Below are 18576 nucleotides of genomic sequence, written 5' to 3'. Positions count from 1 at the left end.
ATTTAATTAGATATGTATGTAATTTCTCTCCAGAACTGATAGATGCTTAATTTATGCATCTTTATGATTGTGAAATAGTTTAGATCAGGGGTTACCAAAGCAGGTATCGGGAGACAACCAGTAGGCATTCTGAGATGGTTTCCACAATAATTGTGATGTGATCCCAGAGGCATATGAATGGACTGAATGCTTTTGAAATATATACATATGTAAACAGGGAATTTTGTTCGATTATTGTTGGACAGAACAAAAACTTTTTAGAAATAGAAATTTGAAAAAAATAGAACATTTTAATTGGAAATTTAAAACAATCCAATCGAACAGTTAAACCTTTGAAAACTGTATTTAAATTAGGGGGTTTAATGATTGATCGTTTAATCGATGGATCAGTTTCTAATTCTTTGATCCAACTACATCAATCTGTTCTCAGCAAATTGTTAATAAAAACGACATGAACTAGTCTATGGTCGTTTTGTAAGGTAATTAATTGATTGCATTAATATCAATTAGGAGAAAACAAATAAAGCACAGTAGTTTTTTTTCTTTTTAGATGTTTTCACTTGAAAACTTTTAATGATACGGACATTTAATTTGACTCGATGAGGTCCATCTGTTTGTGAACATGAACATGCATAAGCGGTGCAGACTTAAAAACGACTTTATGGATGAAAGAGAAGTGACAGAGATTACTGAAAATTATTAACAAGCCCCCTTAGCCGCTGACATTGATATGATGATAGGGGGTATGATACATTGATGGGTGGAACCACAAAGAAGTAGTAACAAAATTAAACTTTGACTTGATTTGCAAGACAGTTTTCAATCCATTAATGTCAAATTTATAAAAATTCCACAGTGCACCAATATTACAATACCAAGTTGATGCTTAGAATTATTTACAAAGTCTACCATCTTTGTAAATAACAGTAAATTATTTCTAACATACTTGAATCTGTTCAGTCATTTTCTTTCTTATTGTTTTAGGAGATAAAAAACACACAGCTGGTTGGTCCTCAAAGATACCTTCAGTCCAAAGTATATTTGATTGAATAATACTTTTGCCGTGCCCCCCTAGGGTTAGTTTTGGATATGAAGTTATTGCATAATACACCACTCGAAGGGTTTATTAACATTTTTTAGCTGAAAATTTTTTTTTACAGAAAACAACCTGGATGGATGGATTTACCCTTAAAAAAATTAAACATTGTATAACATTTACGTGACTCAGCCACTGTCTGGTTAAAATCTCCATCCACTTCCCCTAAAATAATTATAAAACATTTTTTTTTATTATTATTGTAATATTTAATGGGCTATTAAAAATGTACATATAATAAAATATATGTACATACAAATATTTTCCACCATTTTATTATTTTTGAACTGCCCCATTAAAGTTTTACAAAGCTATATTTATTTATTTTGCCTTACACTTAAGGAAGAGAATGCTCTGAACATGTTACTGTATCACACTTGATTAATTTAAACACAAAAACAGGAATAAACACAACAAAAGCTATTAAAATGCTGGGACATACAGCAAAGGCATAAATAAGCATTGTTATTGCTATTGTTTTACACTTTAAAATACACTAAACGTTTGCAAAGATCATTTCTCTGGTAAATGTATACAATCTAACTGATAAAAACAGAGGATACATTTTAAAGAAGTGTAACACATATTTGGCCCACTAATCTTCACAGAAAAAAACAAAACAAAACAAACACAATTTCAAAGTGCTTCATACTTTGGCATAACAAATAAAGGTTTTATGGATATTTACAGCTAAATATTTAAATGCTGCATTTAATATCACTTTTAAACACAAATTCATGTTGCAGCAGGAAAGCCTGACTTTGGACTGATTACAACAGTTTACTACCAAAGATGCTTTAAAAAAGAACAAAAAGAGAGGTAAGTAGAGGTTTAAAAGTGCTGTTATTTTTTATTATTGACAAGGTGACAGATACAATTATAATATATTTTAAAGATTTGAGACAACCATGTCACAGTTTCTACATTTACAAATAGAAAAAAGAAATATACTTTAAACATAAACATGAAATTGATGGTATAAGCTGGTACCATGTGATGAATCAGCAAAACTCTCAGTTTCAGCTCCTCTGAGTATGTCCGAATGCGTGTCTGCCTTTGCCATGGGGTTTGAGCTGGTTGGAAATAGGCAGGATCATGTCAGGTGTTCGCAGGTAAATCCTGACATAAGCCAGCAGTTGATCAGGAGATGCGTGCTTCAAAGTGCTGACACGTTGTGGCCCGGTATACCCATTTCGATTATGTTAGGTGTACATCTCAGTGTTTATGAAAAAACCTGTCGAAAGCAGTTAGCTTAGAGAACATCTTCAGTTCTGTGCTGGAAAAATACATATTTTCTTACAACATATTAACCACAAATTACATATTTTCCTTAATTCAGACTTTTTTACTAGAAAAAGCCAGCATTTTTTCAATATGAAATACTAATATAATGTGTATAAGTAAACATTATTGAGTCATGCTATGAACATGCCAGATTTGACCTTTAAAAAAACACATCCAGCAACAAAATTACTCCTGCTGAGGAACAGAAGATGCTTCTGCTGTCTCTTTTACTCTGCTTTTCATCCTTGTTATGTTTGTGTTGATTGCAGCAAGCTCGTCAGTAGCATTCAACAACCTCTGGAGCTGTTCTGCTGAAAAGAAATCGAATTATGTGTGTTGAATCCATCAGAGCAGCCGCAGTCGTGACCATGCAAGCAGTAAATCCAAAGCTCCGCGCTCTTGGGAGCTTTTAAAGCTGTCCTGCTGAGAACATAGAAGTGAGGGCGTAGGTGGGGAAGGCAGAAAGATTATATTTCTTCCCTCTCCATCCATTTTTGACACATACATTTAATCAGCTAATCCTTCTGCTTTGCCTGTAGGAGTTCAATGTTCCCATTTAGCTGCAAGGTTCAAAAGGAAGCTCGGTCAGCCCTCCATGAAGCTCCACTAACTCTTCAGACCACGACATGACGTCACCAACAAGGTGGCCTCCACATGTTGCTTGAGTGTGAATCTCACTGGCTGTCAAGACTCTGGACCAGAACTGGAGATCTGACAATTCCCCCAAGAAAGACTGAGTGATGTCGAATCGGTCTCCCATTGTGTCCTGTAGTAAGGGAGAAGACACATAGATTAAAAAGAGTCCAACAGCCTGACAGTTTTACAGTCTAAATGAATGCCCCACCTGCTCCTGCCCCAATATAAATGTCCCTCCTGGTTTTATAGAATACCAGGCTGACAGGTTCTGCCCGGAACCTTTCTTCACTCCATCCTGGAAAGCCTCCCAGACTCCATCACGTGTTGACCAAGTCACACAAACATGATGCCACTTTCCATCTTTTAAAGTTATTGGTAACGTCACAGCCTAAACAGAGAAGTAGTAAAAAAAAATAGAAAAAATATGCACAGAAATTGTTATACAGTATAACATAAAACCAAAGATTTCATTAGTCTTTATTTATATGTCTGAGATTAAAAAAAATATAAATAAATTGTTAATTATTCTGAGTTTTAGACTATGTTTTGAATTATAAAAAAAGCAATGACTTTGATTTTTATTTTATTTTATCTCTTAGCAGTGACATTCTATGTCAATGACTAAACCTATAGGTGTTTCTAAACAGAGGCCAACAGTAGCCAGTGTCCCTGTAGGACTGGTCATATCATGGCACCTCTACTAAAATCACACACTGCAAAAACTTTTGAATCTAAATAAGCATATATTTTTTTAATCAGGTGTATTTTCCCTCCATTTGAGCAGGTAAGAAGAGAATAGAGTAAAAAGGTTAAATAATAAAAAAAAAACATCATATTGTTCTACTTCAAGTGCTTTTTATGTAATTATCTTCTTATGAAGGCAAATTTATTAATTCCTGTGGCAGATAATTTAGTTAACAGCCCAAATGTAGGGTGACTGCAATTATTTAAAAAAAATTGCACTTTTTTATGCCTGTTTTTATGGGGTAATAAGAAATAGATTCCTTGATTTTTTTATGGGCTACCACAGCTGATTCGTCCGTTAGACCAACTTCATATTTTGTCTTTACTGATCAGAGATTTCTCCTATTTTATTGAACAGACAGTAATACAAAAATGCCCTCTCCCACCTAATTCTGCAACCAGCAGGTTGAAATAAAGCTCTTTGCCCATTAAAAAAAGGTTTTATATATATATATATATATATATATATATATATATATATATATATATATATATATATATATATATATATATATATATATATATATATATTATTAGTATTATTGATATTTATATATTATATATAGGTAATGATTATGAAATACCTTTACAAAGTATGGGTAGAGTAAATGCTTATTTTGAATAAAAGCAATAAAGTAATTTATAACTAATTTTTTTTACAACTTTGCATAAAACCATGCTTTTGTAATACTAAGTAATTTGCTGCCATTTCTTTATATGTTGCTGCCAATTGCAGAGACACTTAATTAAACAGGATCCCACACTTTATCTGGGCATATTATAGATAGACTACCTAGTATTATGAAAATATATCTTGTTATGAAAAGCAAGGGCAATCATAATATCAAAACCGCAGCAATTTCATCCATTACTGGTCTTCTCAAGCTTCTATATGCAGAAAAGCTGAGTTATTAACTACAAATAGTTACTTTACTTTTTCAGTAGCTATATATTATTTGAATAATCAAATGTAGGCTTTTACAGCCTACATTTGAATACAAATATATGTTCTTCTACTCCTTACTCCTACTTCTTTACTACTTTTATTCATACAGTATCAATAATAACGTAACAGCTCCAACAAAACAGGGGGGAGAACAAAAGTATGAAGATAACCTTCCAGTAAGAGCCCAGTTTGTTGATAGAATGACTCTGATAGAAACATGAAGAGAGACAGGGGACTGAGAAACCTTGCAGATGATGGATCAGATTATGAAAAGCAAGGTATACTCTCCACCTTTGTTAGATTTGAAATTGACATATTGATCATGTTTCAGGTTATATTTTAATTTCTAATTTTATTTTTCAACTTAAATAAGGTAAATATAAAAGCTCTAAAAGTATTAAGGACTTCTGTTTGGTTTAGGCTATATTATCCTGTTTGAGATTTTGATAAAAAATAAAAAACAGGCTGAGTCATATTTTGTGTTCTTTCAATCAACAGCAAAATAGGAAAATATACCTATTTTCATGCAAATATGCCTTTTTTTAGTTATCTTGTATCTTTTAAGGCAAAAACTTTATTTTTGTATATAAAAGTATAATCAGTACTTATTTTGGTAAGACGTTCATTCAGTACTTTTACTTTTACCAGGGTATTTTTTTGACACAGGTATCTCTACTTTTACTTACGTAAAGAACTAAAACACTTTTGACATCTTGGCCTAGATATATGTTCAGTATCTATGCCCCATGGTTTTAAGTGGGTCATTAATTACTTGCATCATTACTCTGCATGTAAGTCCTAGACAACAAACATGATACCTTTATCTTCCTGGTGTCTCTCACAGACAACTGGGTCAGTCAGTACAAGACTATAACAGGATTAATTGCTTTTGGTGATTTATCTGGTGAGATCACTTCACACATTACTGGGGTAAGGAAGAGCCATGGTCAACCATCTGCCTTCCATTTAAAGGGAAAAAAGTCATCAGCTTTTCAGAGAAAAAAAGATTAGAGGATTAGTTGAACAACAGAGTCCTGGCAGGTTTGTTTGTTGGTTAGCGTCAATCAGATCAAGTGATGCACAACTTACAGTGTGCAGTAAAAAAAGAAGAAGAAAATTGGGAAGTGTTCCATATTGGAAAAAAATAATCAAAGAACACATATGTGCCTGCTTGCCTCAAAAATAAATCCATATTAGTGTTTGAATATTTCATCAAAAATATTTTAAGTTAACTAAATCTAACTCAAAATGTGTCTGTGCAACAGGAAATGTTTATGTTCATATACATTTTTTGCCAACATTATGGATCTTTCTAAGATTAACGTTTAAGCATAGTGGTGTAAATGTAGGGGTTGAGCGACTAAATATGTTTTAAATGTTGTTGAATTTAGGTGATGTGTGTAGCATTCAATTAATCCTAATTTTTTACAAACCATTAAATTCCAATTACCTACAAGGACACATGGTATATGTCAGTCAGTACCTATGCAACATTTTAGCCCCAATTCAAACATATGTGAGCCTGTTTAATAATTGGGACCTTCATGTATATGAATCACAACAACAGGAATTGTTGCAACATTTATATATATACGTTTTTTAGTAGATGAAGTTAATCACTTTTATCGGTTTAATCAAGTGTCAAACTTAAGGCAAGTGGACCAAATCCAGCTCCTCATGGCAAATCATCCTCCCATCAATGCCCAAAAGACTAAGCCACTCTTAAGATCACATGAAGTGCATGTATTCACCGTCCCTTTATTTGCTAGCTAATGTTGTTTGGTTTAATTTTTTTTTATACTTATTTTTTGTTTAAATTGAGACTGGTGTAACATTTTTTATCAATGTGTTTTTTTTTATGTAAAAGGAGGAAAAAAAAGAAATATCTGCTTCAAACATCAACCCATAAATATTGGTTGCATTTTTCAGTGACTGGTTGGACAACTGTCAAAATAACTGGTATAATTTTAATGGCATCTGCCATAAAAATGTATGGGCCATTTAAAAAAAGAAATGTCCTCTGAAGTGTAGAAAGTGGTTAAGACTGCTAAAAAAGTAAAGTTGTGATACCAGAACAGCGGTCTATTTTTAAAAGAATCAATGAAAACCAAAGTTTCATTTATACAGTTAAACTGGCCCCTTTAAAACACCTGATGATGCTGAAAAAGCCTGCTGTAAAAATACGTTTGACACCCCTAGTTTAGATGGTAAAAGACTTAACTAAGTTTTAAGTCATGTTGTTAAAGACTTGCAGATATAGGAAATGATCTATATGAAACTCTTGCTGATGGGCACTCTCTTAAGCTGGTAATGTGTTTAGGCACATTTTGAAAAAAATATTTTTTAGCATGGTGATTTTGTCAAATAATGAAAGTACTTATTTAAAGTAAGGCCTGGCAGGCTTTAAGCTTGTGTTTTATTGTTTCTTGTTATCAAACCACACAGGCTCTGGCTATCACTTTCTTCTGTACAGGACGGTAAGTGTTTCAATGAGGCCATATTACATTGCTTTTACCTTGTCATTAATAAGCAGCTCCATGGGGTTGCTGCCCCATTCCATTAGCACCAGCTCATTGGCCTGCCCTGGCACGGCATAGGAAATAGGCGTTCCAAGGCCAGGACCTTCACCTGGCTTTAGCCACAGACAGATGGTCAAGGCAAAGATCTCGTTGACCACTGACCGCTTCATCCTGGCATACATGTAGTTTGTCCTCATAGGAAACTCAAGCAAGAAAGCATTTGGACTCTTAAGCTTCTTGTGGATTCCTGGTCAAATTGAAAGAAAGGGGGTTCATTAATTCCAGTTGAACAAAAGGTCACACCAAGCCCATAAATTTCTATTGGAAAAAAAAAACATATTCGTCATTGTCAAATAGGAGATTGCTGATGAGCCTCTCCTTTTCAAACTGGTACCTACATAGGACTGAGAACCCTTGAAGAACATATACAGATGGCTTGTATATGGAATTAAAAGTAACTGCATAACATTTGTTTAGCCTATATTTGTGATTCTGGTAATTTATCAAAATACCTAACCTCCAATAGTATTTGACTGACATGTAATAGATTAAGATACATTTGAAATGTGTGTTTACCATGGTCATTGCTGGGATGAAGGTGGCTGAGAACTGTTTCTAACTTGCTGTGTCCAGAGCCCCGCAGGCTTGTTTCCTTACTAGTGTAAGGAAGGCGTCTCGGAGGATGCTCCCCTTCATGGGGCTCATGGTCCTCAGTCTCAGGGTGGTGGCCATCATGGTGGTCATCATAATGACCTATTCCATGATGGTCATCACGGTGGTCCTTATGATGGTCATCGTGGTGGCTGCTGTGATGGGCTTCATGATGGCTATTGTGACGACCATAGTGCCAGTTGTAGTTGGGTTCATAATGTCGATTATAATGATTGCCTTGATGGTTGTACCTATGGCCACCATAGTGGCTGGTTTGATGGTCTTCATGGTGAGATGTGCCATGGTGGTTTTCATGATTATCATCGGGATGGCCACCATGATGACTAGAGCGATGGTCATCATGGTGGCTGCTGCTGTGCTTTTCATCATGTGAGTCATCATGGTGATCAGAGTTGTGGCTGTCATGGTGATCTCTGTAGTATTTGTGTAACTGCTCTTCTAAAGCATTGATCTTTCGCTGGAGGAGTTCTCTCAAGGAGCTTGAGTAGGAACTAGAGGAGTTTCTTGCCTAGGGATAGAATACATGAATTAATATATAGGTACATATCATGAACAACCCCAACAGTCTACATTTGAGAGTCTCCTATTGCAAAAAAGATTGAAATTGAGTAACAGCAACAATTAAGTGTGCAGGAATATTCTTAAATATCAACCAAAAAAAGGTTTCAACATTCCCCTTAACATTATTGGCTTGTATTACCTCTCCCACTCTCTTGTTCTCATCTTCCCCACCAGCAAATCCGGCTTTGTTTCTTACCAAGACACGTCACAATTACTAGCCTTATCAGAAGGGATGAAGCTAATTGAAGGTGAGGCTGGCTAGCACCCTTCGGTGCAAGACCAGGGGCTGGTGGGGTAGACAGCTTACCGAAGGAGGGAGTGACACAGGGTAAATCCTGGCACTGATTATGTTTTGACTAGCACCATCAAGGGAGACTGAATAAGATTTCTAGCAGTACATTCTATCAGTGCAGTCTGAGACCACCTGCGCACCACATATGGCTTTTATAGGTTACTGCCCCAGCACAGCTACATACATTTGTTTTAAAAATAACTACAATGTTGTTAAAGAACCATTTGATATAAATGATTCAGCATTCCTGCACTGTGGTCTCATATTTTAAGGGCATAATATCTAATTATCTTATTCTAAGGGTAAAAATACTACTTCCATTGGCACATCCTCTTATATACGTACTCAAATTATGGGGGAAATACACTAAGTCACCCGTCCTGCAGATGGGAAGCCTGGGTTTGTATCCCAGCTGGAAGGAATGAGCTGCCAGCATGGGCCCTTAGGCAAGACCCTTCATGCTAATGCCTGTTTTGGGGAGTGGTGGCCTAATGGACTTGAGGTTCTGAATTCAAGCTTCACTCCCACAGATTGCCACTCTGGGTCCCTGAGCAAGACCCTTAACCACACTGCTCCCCAGATGCCAATTGCTCCCCAAGGGGATGGGTTAAATGAGTTTATTTTGTTGCACTGTACTTGTGACAGTGTAATGACAATAAAAGCTGGAAAAAAGATGAAAAAAAATATAGTTTGTGCAGTTCCCCGCAGTTTTACCTCACCAATTTGGAACGACTTGTTTTTATTACTATGGTGGTTTGTTCAAAGTTTCCCAATGAAAAATCCCTTTGAAATTACCTTGTTTGCCTTTACAGTTTTCATGTTACTCCATCTCTACAGTTTTAGTACTTGATTTGTCTCTTTTTCTGTTTTACAATTGGCAGTAGGCTACTTCAGCATCCTAGAAAAACTGACAGCCAACCACTAGTTGTTTAAGTTTTTAATAATGAAAATTCTTAAATGCATTTTAAATTTTATATTTTGTCTCCAGCAGACATTCTACCTAGACCTAGAGTGTTTTTACACCTCTGTTGTTTAGTGGTTCTAAAACAAGCTGGCTCATTGTCCTCCTTGGTGGGGTTTGATAAGATGTAAGAACATCCTTTCCAGAACTTTTTTAGGAGGTGGTTATGTTTTGTTCCAAAAAAACTATGGATAGGTTGGTCTATGATGTGAATGCATACCTTCCCATGTATGCATTGAACTCTTGGATGTGTAAACAAAACAACAAACAAAGGCTGCACATCTTTTCCGAGAATCATAAATCCTATACAACTCTCTAAGCATCTCAAATACATTTCATACTTTTAAAAATATTTCCTGCTACAGTGACCTCTATAACACTCATAACTTATACTGGGTTTGAGCATCAGTTTCATTTATTTCAAGGCTTATCTGACCAATAATCTGATTAAACCTTCTAAGTGAATTATAGTGACATGATTTTTGCAAACCTTGAGACACAAAACCACTGGAAAAAAGACCCCAGGAAGATTAGTGGCAATTTATTTGGCAGCTAATGGGGATCCTAATAAAACTAAACTAAACTAAACTAAACTAAACTAAACTAAACTAAACTAAACTAAACTAAACTAAACTAAACTAAACTGGAAAAAAGTTACAAGTTAACAAATTTATCAACTGATGTTATCCCCGCCGGGGTCTTTCTGCATTGAATCTGTGTGTAGGGCTTTTGTTTCTCTACTTAAGTGTTCTCTCACAGTGTAAACTCATACAAGAGGTTAAGTGGCCATTATACATTATTGGCAGATATGATGGTGTGCGTCTATGGATGTCTGTCCTATGTGTCTCTCTCTATCACTCTGACATAAATAAATTAGTTTCAAATGTCATTAAGGGGCCAATGCTGTCCTTCACAACAACTAAAGACTCACAACTGTCTGCAAAGACCTCAAAGCCCCTTTTCTCACTAATGCAGAAAAAATAAGACCCATCCAGACATATTAAGGACTTTTAAAAGCAAAGCAAACAAAAGCATTCAAAAATAGTTACATTTTCTAAAACTTCACACTGTAGCTCCCTTTCTATTAATCGTCAAAATTGTGCAAATTGTAATTATGAAAACAAATTCATTTTGCAATAATGACTGGGATGATCACTAGGGCTTGGGGTGAAATATGGATATATCTCACGCATTTACATCTTCCGCTGCCTTGTCCTTTTACTACAAATGTGAAAATGTTCATTTAACAATGACTAGAATGTCGATATAATTTTGTGTACATTTGTAATGGAAACAACTTGTGATGTGGCAATACTTTGACAACATTACTGTAACTGTATAATATTAAGGTCAGTTTCAACATGGGCAATGATTGCATTTCATTTGGCCTCTCTCACCTTCAAGTTCTCCAGTCTTTCTTTTAATGTCTGTAGTGTCTTTCCAGTCTGTTCTGGGGAAAATGAGCTGTGTTTGCTGTATGAGGAGCCCTTCCGGTGATGGATGTCTGCCCTATGGTTGTCATGGGAGGAATGATGATCAATGCCATGATGTGCTGAGGGTCCATGGTGCAATGAAGATGGCCCGTGATGGCTACCATGATGACCATGGTGCTCATCATGATGGCTGTTATGACTGTCAACATGGCCAGTATGGTGGGTATCATGTTTATTGTCAAGGTTATCATGGTGGTTTTCATGATGTCCGATGCTATGGTGACCACCAAAGCCTTCACACAAGGTGAGTTTGGCAGTCAGCTCTCTGATGGTCTCCCGCTGGTCCAGGATGGTTTCCTTCTGCCTTACAAGGCTCTCGCGAAGGTGCAAAATGGTGGCTTTTGCCTCATCTGACATTATGCCTCGATGGCTGCCACCACTGTGGTCACTCCCATGACTGCTACTGCTCGGACCATGGGGCACAGAGGGTGGTGAATAACAGCTGGGATCTGCTTCTGGAGGTATAGGAGTACAGACAAATTTGGGACTAATGCCATAGTCATATTCTATGGTGCCCACAGCAGCAGCACATGATAAAAAATAATAAAAAATCAGAGTTTGTATGGGAAAAAGAGGATAGATTAAACCGTGAGGTAGTCCGACTCTTTGCTCATACTTGACAGGTGAAGGCATGAGTCTTCCAGGGCTGCTTTCTCTGCCCATGTTTCGTTAAAACAAAAACAGCTCCTTGACCAATAACGATGTCCCCAAGAATTAGCTTTACCTCTGAGAACACCATGGATGAAGATCATTTGTGATGTTTGTGGGCGCTTTGAAGCATATCATTTCAACACATTCACTTCTTGCATAATCTTTTCTGGGATAGCGTAAGAATTATAAAGTAATAAAAAAACTTAAAAAACAAGGATTTATTCCAGAGACGAGCAAAGGTTGCTGGCAAAATGTTTATCTTTTCACCTTTGAGTTAACCTATTTGAATCAGACAAAGTTTCTTGGCTTCATGGTGAGTTAACAAGCTGTGAAAGCTTGGCTGTTGTATTGTGAAAGGTCCTTCGACCCACTGGAGGATGATGTGCTGGGCCAGTGCCAGACAAGATATCAGTCTTGGCTCCAAGGACTTCCTGTGCATGTCAGCTAAGTGTAATCCATTTAACTTCAGCTCCTACACGTCCATCAGATCCTTCAGGAAACATTTCCTGTTGCACATACAGAGCAAAGAGGAAAAAGAAGTTTGGTCAAACAAACATATAGCACAAAATGTTCAAATTTGAAATGACTTAGAGAAATAATATATTTGAGAAATTTACGGTCAGTTACATAGCCTGACAGTAAAGGAACATTTGAAAATGACTGTGATGGAGTAAGACCAAGTGAATCATCATCATCATCATCATCATCATCATCATCATCATCATCATCATCATCATCATCATCATCATCATCATCATCATTTGTAGAGCACATCCAAACAGCTACAGCTGAAAACAAAGCTGTAGCTTAGAAACACATCAGGATATAACTTAGGAATTCTCAGTTGTATTTGCCTCAACCTATCAGCAATCTTTGTTTAAGAAGCAACTGAATCAGAAAAAGATGTATTGCTAATAAAAGCTGCAACGCTTACTGGAAAACCATCAGCTTAACAACAGCTGAATATTCTTATTGTTTTGATATATTATTCATTTAAAATAGGAACACTGGTATAAAAGAGTAAAAGGATGTCCCTAGAGTGGATTTTTAAATTCATCTTCACAATGTCATATACAAGCCTAAAACTATTTCAAGAGGTTTTTTTTGTGTGGAAAAGTCTAAAACTGACCAAGAGTTTGTACACCAGAATTACTCATAATGCACCAGCACTTCCTGGAACCATAATGGTCAAGATTGCTGCCACAAGACAGCAATGCTTCAATGATGCTCTTTATTATACCTAGAACAGGTTGGATATATCTTTACTGAACAATTTCAACATCTGACTGCTGTAAGAGCTTTTCTTTAAAAAAAAATAGAAGGTCTTTTTACACCATATCCATCATTATCAGATTGGTTCTGTTTCCTCTGACCCTGACAGTCCTGCCTTGGGCCTACCTTTGAAACTGGGCTCTAACCAGTAATCTTTCCAGATTGATACGCCATGTACATGAAGTTGGCCAAGCTGATTAAATGTATGCTTTCCTTCATAATCAGTCACACAGCTTCCAAAATTTGGATCTTTTGAAATATAAACTGGAGCAACTTAGAAAAATAAAGTTTTTTAAACCATTCAAATTCTTATAGCTTGCACTGATAGCATGCTGTTAAAATAAAATTTGAATAAAGGTTAATGCTTTTTTATCTCTAAAACAGAATAAGAAACCTTTTTAGGTTTACTGGACAACATGAAGCAAAGTGAAGATGAAAGGTTTCAAAACAAGTGGGTTGTTGTTTCTTCTAAGCTTCTTATCCCTATAGCCAATCACCAGAACACCCACTGAGACCTTAACCATTTGGGTCTGATGTGTCCTTTATGTGACTTTGAACAATAAACAAACCACATTTTTTCCTTTTGGACTTTTATTTATTTTATGTTTGAGATCTGGCATTTAAGCAGCTATGACATTTTTTTCTGACATGTAATGAAAAAAGTCAGTCACATTAGTTAGAGAAATTAAAATAAACAGCATAGCAGCTTATTTGTAACTTGTGCTATTCACTTTGTGGTTAACCCGTTAAAAGTAATTTAACATTTATCTTATCTTTCTTTACAAAGTTGACTTGTAAGCTTAGAATAAGACACAAAGATTCAGCAACGGGACCAGGGACTTAACCTGACAACCAGCCCTGCTGTCTGATACTTTAAGACAACATTAGTGGAGCTTTAAAGACATGATACTTCCCAACAGCACGTGGCAACACGCAAGTCTAACAAGCACACAGTAGATTTGTTTTTCTGTTTTACAAGAATATGTGTAAGACATGATTTATCAGAAAAAAACTAACTTGTGCATTTAAGATTCACACTTAGTTTAGAATTTGATAAGGGAAATATACAGTTAATAGAAAAAGTGGCAGGATTATCCTAGACGGGATATGAGTGTGTTGGAATAAAATTCTGTTTACTCTGGGCCGTCAGTTAATCGATACATAAGCTTAGATTTTTTAAGTTAAAAACATTTCTGAGAGAATCCTTATCAGATTTAATTGTGTACAAACATGTAGTTCAACTTTTGTTTTCCATCATTCATAATCAATAGTATAAACAAGTCTTCAGTACAGCTTTTGGAAATATTCATTGGAAGATGTTTCCTTACTTTTTTTTGTTTCTGTTTAGCTTTTTGAAAAAGTTCTAGACTACTTTGCACTGCAGCCTGATAAGTGTCCTATCCTGTCTGTGGCTTAAAGATGTTTTGCCTCCGCATCAACCGCCTGCGCAGGCTTTGACCTCATGCTTTGCACGATTTAACCTCCCCATTAGGTGGGCGAAATGGGAACAGGGGATAAACCCTAACATGGCTGGAAAAACACAAAGACATAGGAACAACAAGGCTAGACAGGTGTTTGAATTTCTTCTTAATCAAAGCTTGTATTTATTGCAACTTTCCACATTTTTTGTTTTTAAAATTTGAATTTCAGGGAACGACTTTAAGTTGAGATTTTTTTTACTGAGTAAAATAAAAATAACAATAAGAAACCTTTGGAAAAAAAAGAAAAAGATTTTGATGTAGCTTTTATGTGAAGAAATGGCCTATACATAGAAAAAATAAAAACATTTCCATATTGATAGATAGATAGATAGATAGATAGATAGATAGATAGATAGATAGATAGATAGATAGATAGATAAACTCACTGTTCTTTTTTTAATTCTGTTGTAATTGTTTTGGGATTATTTAATATCTCACAAATAAATTTTCTGAAAATAGAAAAAGATATAAAATCCCTGTCCCTGCTGTACTGACATGTGAGAACCTTTAACTTAACGCTCGATGACTTCACAGCAGGGGGGGGCTTGTTCGGGTTTCCAAGTTTTTCTATTGAAATTCTTTGTTTAAATTAGATAAAGCCACATTTTATTGTATGGACTGTAAAGTCTTTCTATAGAAATATATAGTAAGGATAGTAATAAAATAGATAGTAAGCTTCAAAGAGGATGGACATCGAATTAATGGTCAAAACAACCTTACAGCCACTCAAAGGTTGGAAAGTTATATGAGTAAACATGTCGACAGGTTTCACCAGGAGGTCCTTCCTCACAGGATGAATGGAGTAGCTGTGAGGTCATGGTAAGCCAGGTTCCACTGATGTACGGTACTAAAATTATGTAGAGCAATAACAGGTTTCCAGCAAAATAAGAAAATAAACAATGGTGATTTATTTTTGGATTCATTAACTTGTGAATGATTATGAGTTCAAGGCAGATGACATGAAATCATTTAAAGAGTGTTGAAGTGATGAGGAGAAAGAGCTGAATGTCCTCCATCATTTGCCAAATTGATTTCCGGAGAAAGCAGGATGATCACGTGAGTTAACAGGTGGACCTCACACCTGAACAGGAACTGGATCATCCTCACAATTTGTTTGGCTTCTTTAAGCTTCTCCAGCCAGTAAAGTGGAGTCAAGCTAAGGTTTCAATGCAGCACGTGGCTCCAAACCTCACTGACTCCAGGACTCAGAGGAATACACAACAGGCAAATAAAACCTAAAAAACACTAAACTGGTGGGCCTAACTCTTTAAATATTGGTCATATAAGTGTTTACATATTTGTGAAAAAACAAATAATCAATATCAATAATAAGGAAATTAAACTTTGATGCTTTTTGAAGTAATACAAATATCTAAAATATTTATATCATCACACCTAATTATGAATCAAGGTTTTTGGCTTATTTTACTATAGCAATAATAATAATAATAATTTAACTTTATTGATCTCACATTGGAAAACTTTACCTCTGCATTTAACCTATCCCTTTGGGCAGCAGTGTGCTGCCATCATGGGGCGCCTAGGGAGCAGTGTGGGGTTAAAGGTCTATTACTGCATTGTCCATTTAAAAGAAGAAAAGTAGCATTTATGAATTCATAAGTGTTTGGAAAAAATCACAACAAGCCTCAGCAGATTCATTCTAACATTAAAACACCTCAAAAAGGGAAAAATGTCAAAGTTTTCTTTATGTGTGCTGTGTGTTTAACATGCAGTAAAATCTATATTAGTTAAGTGTTTTAATCTGCTCTGCATTGTTTTTATTTACATTAGCAAACCTGTGCAAAGGCATTTTGAGTTATAATTTGGAAACAGTTCCCACATGTTGGTGTGGAAATATAAGCAGAAACTTTTCACATCAGAGCGTCTTTACTAAAATGAGAATAAATCACTAACTACTGTACAGGTAGCTTATTAAAGTGTCTCCATGAACACAGTTCAGTACTAAAATAGCTAAAGACCTCAAATAAACTAAATAGCATTATTGTGAGATCCAAAGCAATAAATCAAATATTTTAAACCATGCCATGAAAAAGCAAATTAGTAATCATAGTAAATGAGTAATTATAGATTATATCCAGGACGTTGAGGTTGTGTGCAGCTGAATATTACCTAAACTCGTAAAAACTACAGCAAGGCAAAAAATAAAATGAAATCACAGGATTAAAAACATACATAAGCCTAACACTAAAATTCATTACTATGACACAAACTTCTGCTATTCCTATTTTTTAAAGCCTTACTCCTATTCTCGTCTCTTCATTTGAGTGGCAGAATCATAGTAAATTATATATTTATATCAAAAATTAAAAGTGGAGAAGACAAACTAATATATTGCTAAAATAAGTGCTCCATTGTAAATAAAGCAATTAATCTGTTGCATTTATTATCAAATAAACTATAACCACAATTAAATATATAGAGCTAATATTTACTAATCTGCACATTATGTGTAAAGCTTCAGATTCTATTAATATATCTATATATAATTAATGCATAATATTCACTCCTCGGAACCTAAAAGGATTTCCTTCTTTTTATGGGAACTACAATTTTTGGTGCTGCAGAGTTTAATATAACATCAAGATGAACTGAAAAACAGTTTTGTTTAGTTATCTGTGCTAGAACTCTTGAAAACTACTTTCTCTTTGAAAACAAATGAGAACATTCTCAGACTGCAGCCCCGTTGTTTTAAGAAATTTTTCATCAAATATACCAGTTGTAATTTTCTTTTAAATATACAGTAAAGAAAACTTAACAGAAATATTTCCTTTATGAATATTACCTGAAGATACTATGAACAAAAGAGAAAAAAAACAAACAAAGCTGGTCTAATAGTTTTTGTAAATAAGGATAATATGTATATATATCAAAGTTTTTCACTGTTTTTTTTTGTTACCAAAAAGATTAACTTCTTAGAGAAAGAAGTAAAAAGTTGTTCTTACCTGCATGTAAGTTGAAGTCCCTGAGCTGGTTAGTCCATTCGGTGCACTGATCAGCTTGGGAAGGATTGGTTTAGGTGGATAATTTTAACTCCCTCTCCCTCCCTTCCTGTCTATCTCTCTCTCTCTCTGATTGAAGCACAATAGTCTGAGGTTACTGGACTCTGTTATGAAAAGGGGAATCTATAGTGAATTATGTCTGGAATATCATTGGAACGATCAAACTGTCTGTTGCTTTCGGAAATCTCCCAATCTGTGTGTCTTTGCCTTTTATTTATCTAAATTGATGCACATGTTAGTAATCGAGGTCAAAACACATCCGGAAACAAGAGCCTAAGACCTGCAGTCTTATATAAAAAACCTATTTAAATGAGCTTTTAGCATCAGAGATGTAATACTAACCTTAATTTTACTTTAGGGACCGAGATGGTTACTGGTTTGGGCCTGGGGTTCAGAACCTGGATAAAATAGAGGAAAACAACACCTCCACCAACTACTAAAAATAATTGAGGCAGAGGTCATTTTCTTTACCTGAACAATCTGCAGCTAAATGTTTCATTTTAGAGCAGGGCAATATAAAAATCCATACTAGCAAGATGGCTGGATAGATTCTCACTCATTCGGGTCATGGCAACTACAAACAGCCAAGTATGTTAAAAAATCCCCAAAGTAAAGCAAACTTTTAAGAGCAGTCTAATAATGTCCGGGCTTTAACAAGCACAGGACCGATAATTGACTCATGGCCTGTAATCCTGAACGCAGTTAAGTTTTTACAGGATCAGGATGTGTGGGAAAGCTTTCCTCCGATATATTTATTCTAAATATTTATTTTCCAATACAGAGACCTACTTGATGGTTGTTTGAATTTAAATGTGAGCAAAATGCAAAAAAAGAAAATATTTTTTAAGGCAGTAGAACTGTTTAAAATGGACAATGAATTAAAATAATATTTTAAAATAATTTTATTACTGTTAATTTTAAGTAAGGCAGAAATGTAAACATTCCATA

At 35.2% G+C, this 18576-nt stretch overlaps 1 protein-coding gene across 1 annotated transcript; it reads right to left on the bottom strand.

Annotated features, from left to right (window-relative positions):
- Positions 1–1367: 1367 nt before the first annotated feature.
- LOC119794972 (neuronal pentraxin-1-like) lies at positions 1368–17692 on the bottom strand. The gene is made up of 6 exons (XM_038302761.1): positions 17572–17692; positions 11109–12361; positions 7802–8405; positions 7222–7472; positions 3225–3404; positions 1368–3146 (listed from the first exon to the last, which is right to left on the bottom strand). The coding sequence occupies exons 2-6, from the start codon at positions 11865–11867 to the stop codon at positions 2937–2939; spliced, it is 2004 nt and encodes a 667-aa protein (XP_038158689.1). The 5' UTR covers positions 11868–12361; positions 17572–17692; the 3' UTR covers positions 1368–2936.
- Positions 17693–18576: the final 884 nt, after the last annotated feature.

This window comes from Cyprinodon tularosa, unplaced genomic scaffold, assembly GCF_016077235.1.
Source record: "Cyprinodon tularosa strain WSP-4 unplaced genomic scaffold, ASM1607723v1 ctg5, whole genome shotgun sequence".
In the NCBI taxonomy this organism is placed as follows: Eukaryota; Metazoa; Chordata; class Actinopteri; order Cyprinodontiformes; family Cyprinodontidae; genus Cyprinodon; species Cyprinodon tularosa.
Note: the sequence above shows the minus strand (reverse complement) of the source record. Positions and strands in the feature narration are given on the sequence as shown.

Coding starts and splice junctions, on each gene's coding strand:
- LOC119794972 (XM_038302761.1), bottom strand. CDS start 11,867: ATGGGCAGAGAAAGCAGCCCTGGAAGACTCATGCCTTCACCTGTCAAG. Junction 8,406..11,108: donor AAAGACTGGAGAACTTGAAG/GTGAGAGAGGCC, acceptor TTCTATCCCTAG/GCAAGAAACTCCTCTAGTTC. Junction 3,405..7,221: donor AGCTGCTTATTAATGACAAG/GTAAAAGCAATG, acceptor TTCTCTGTTTAG/GCTGTGACGTTACCAATAAC.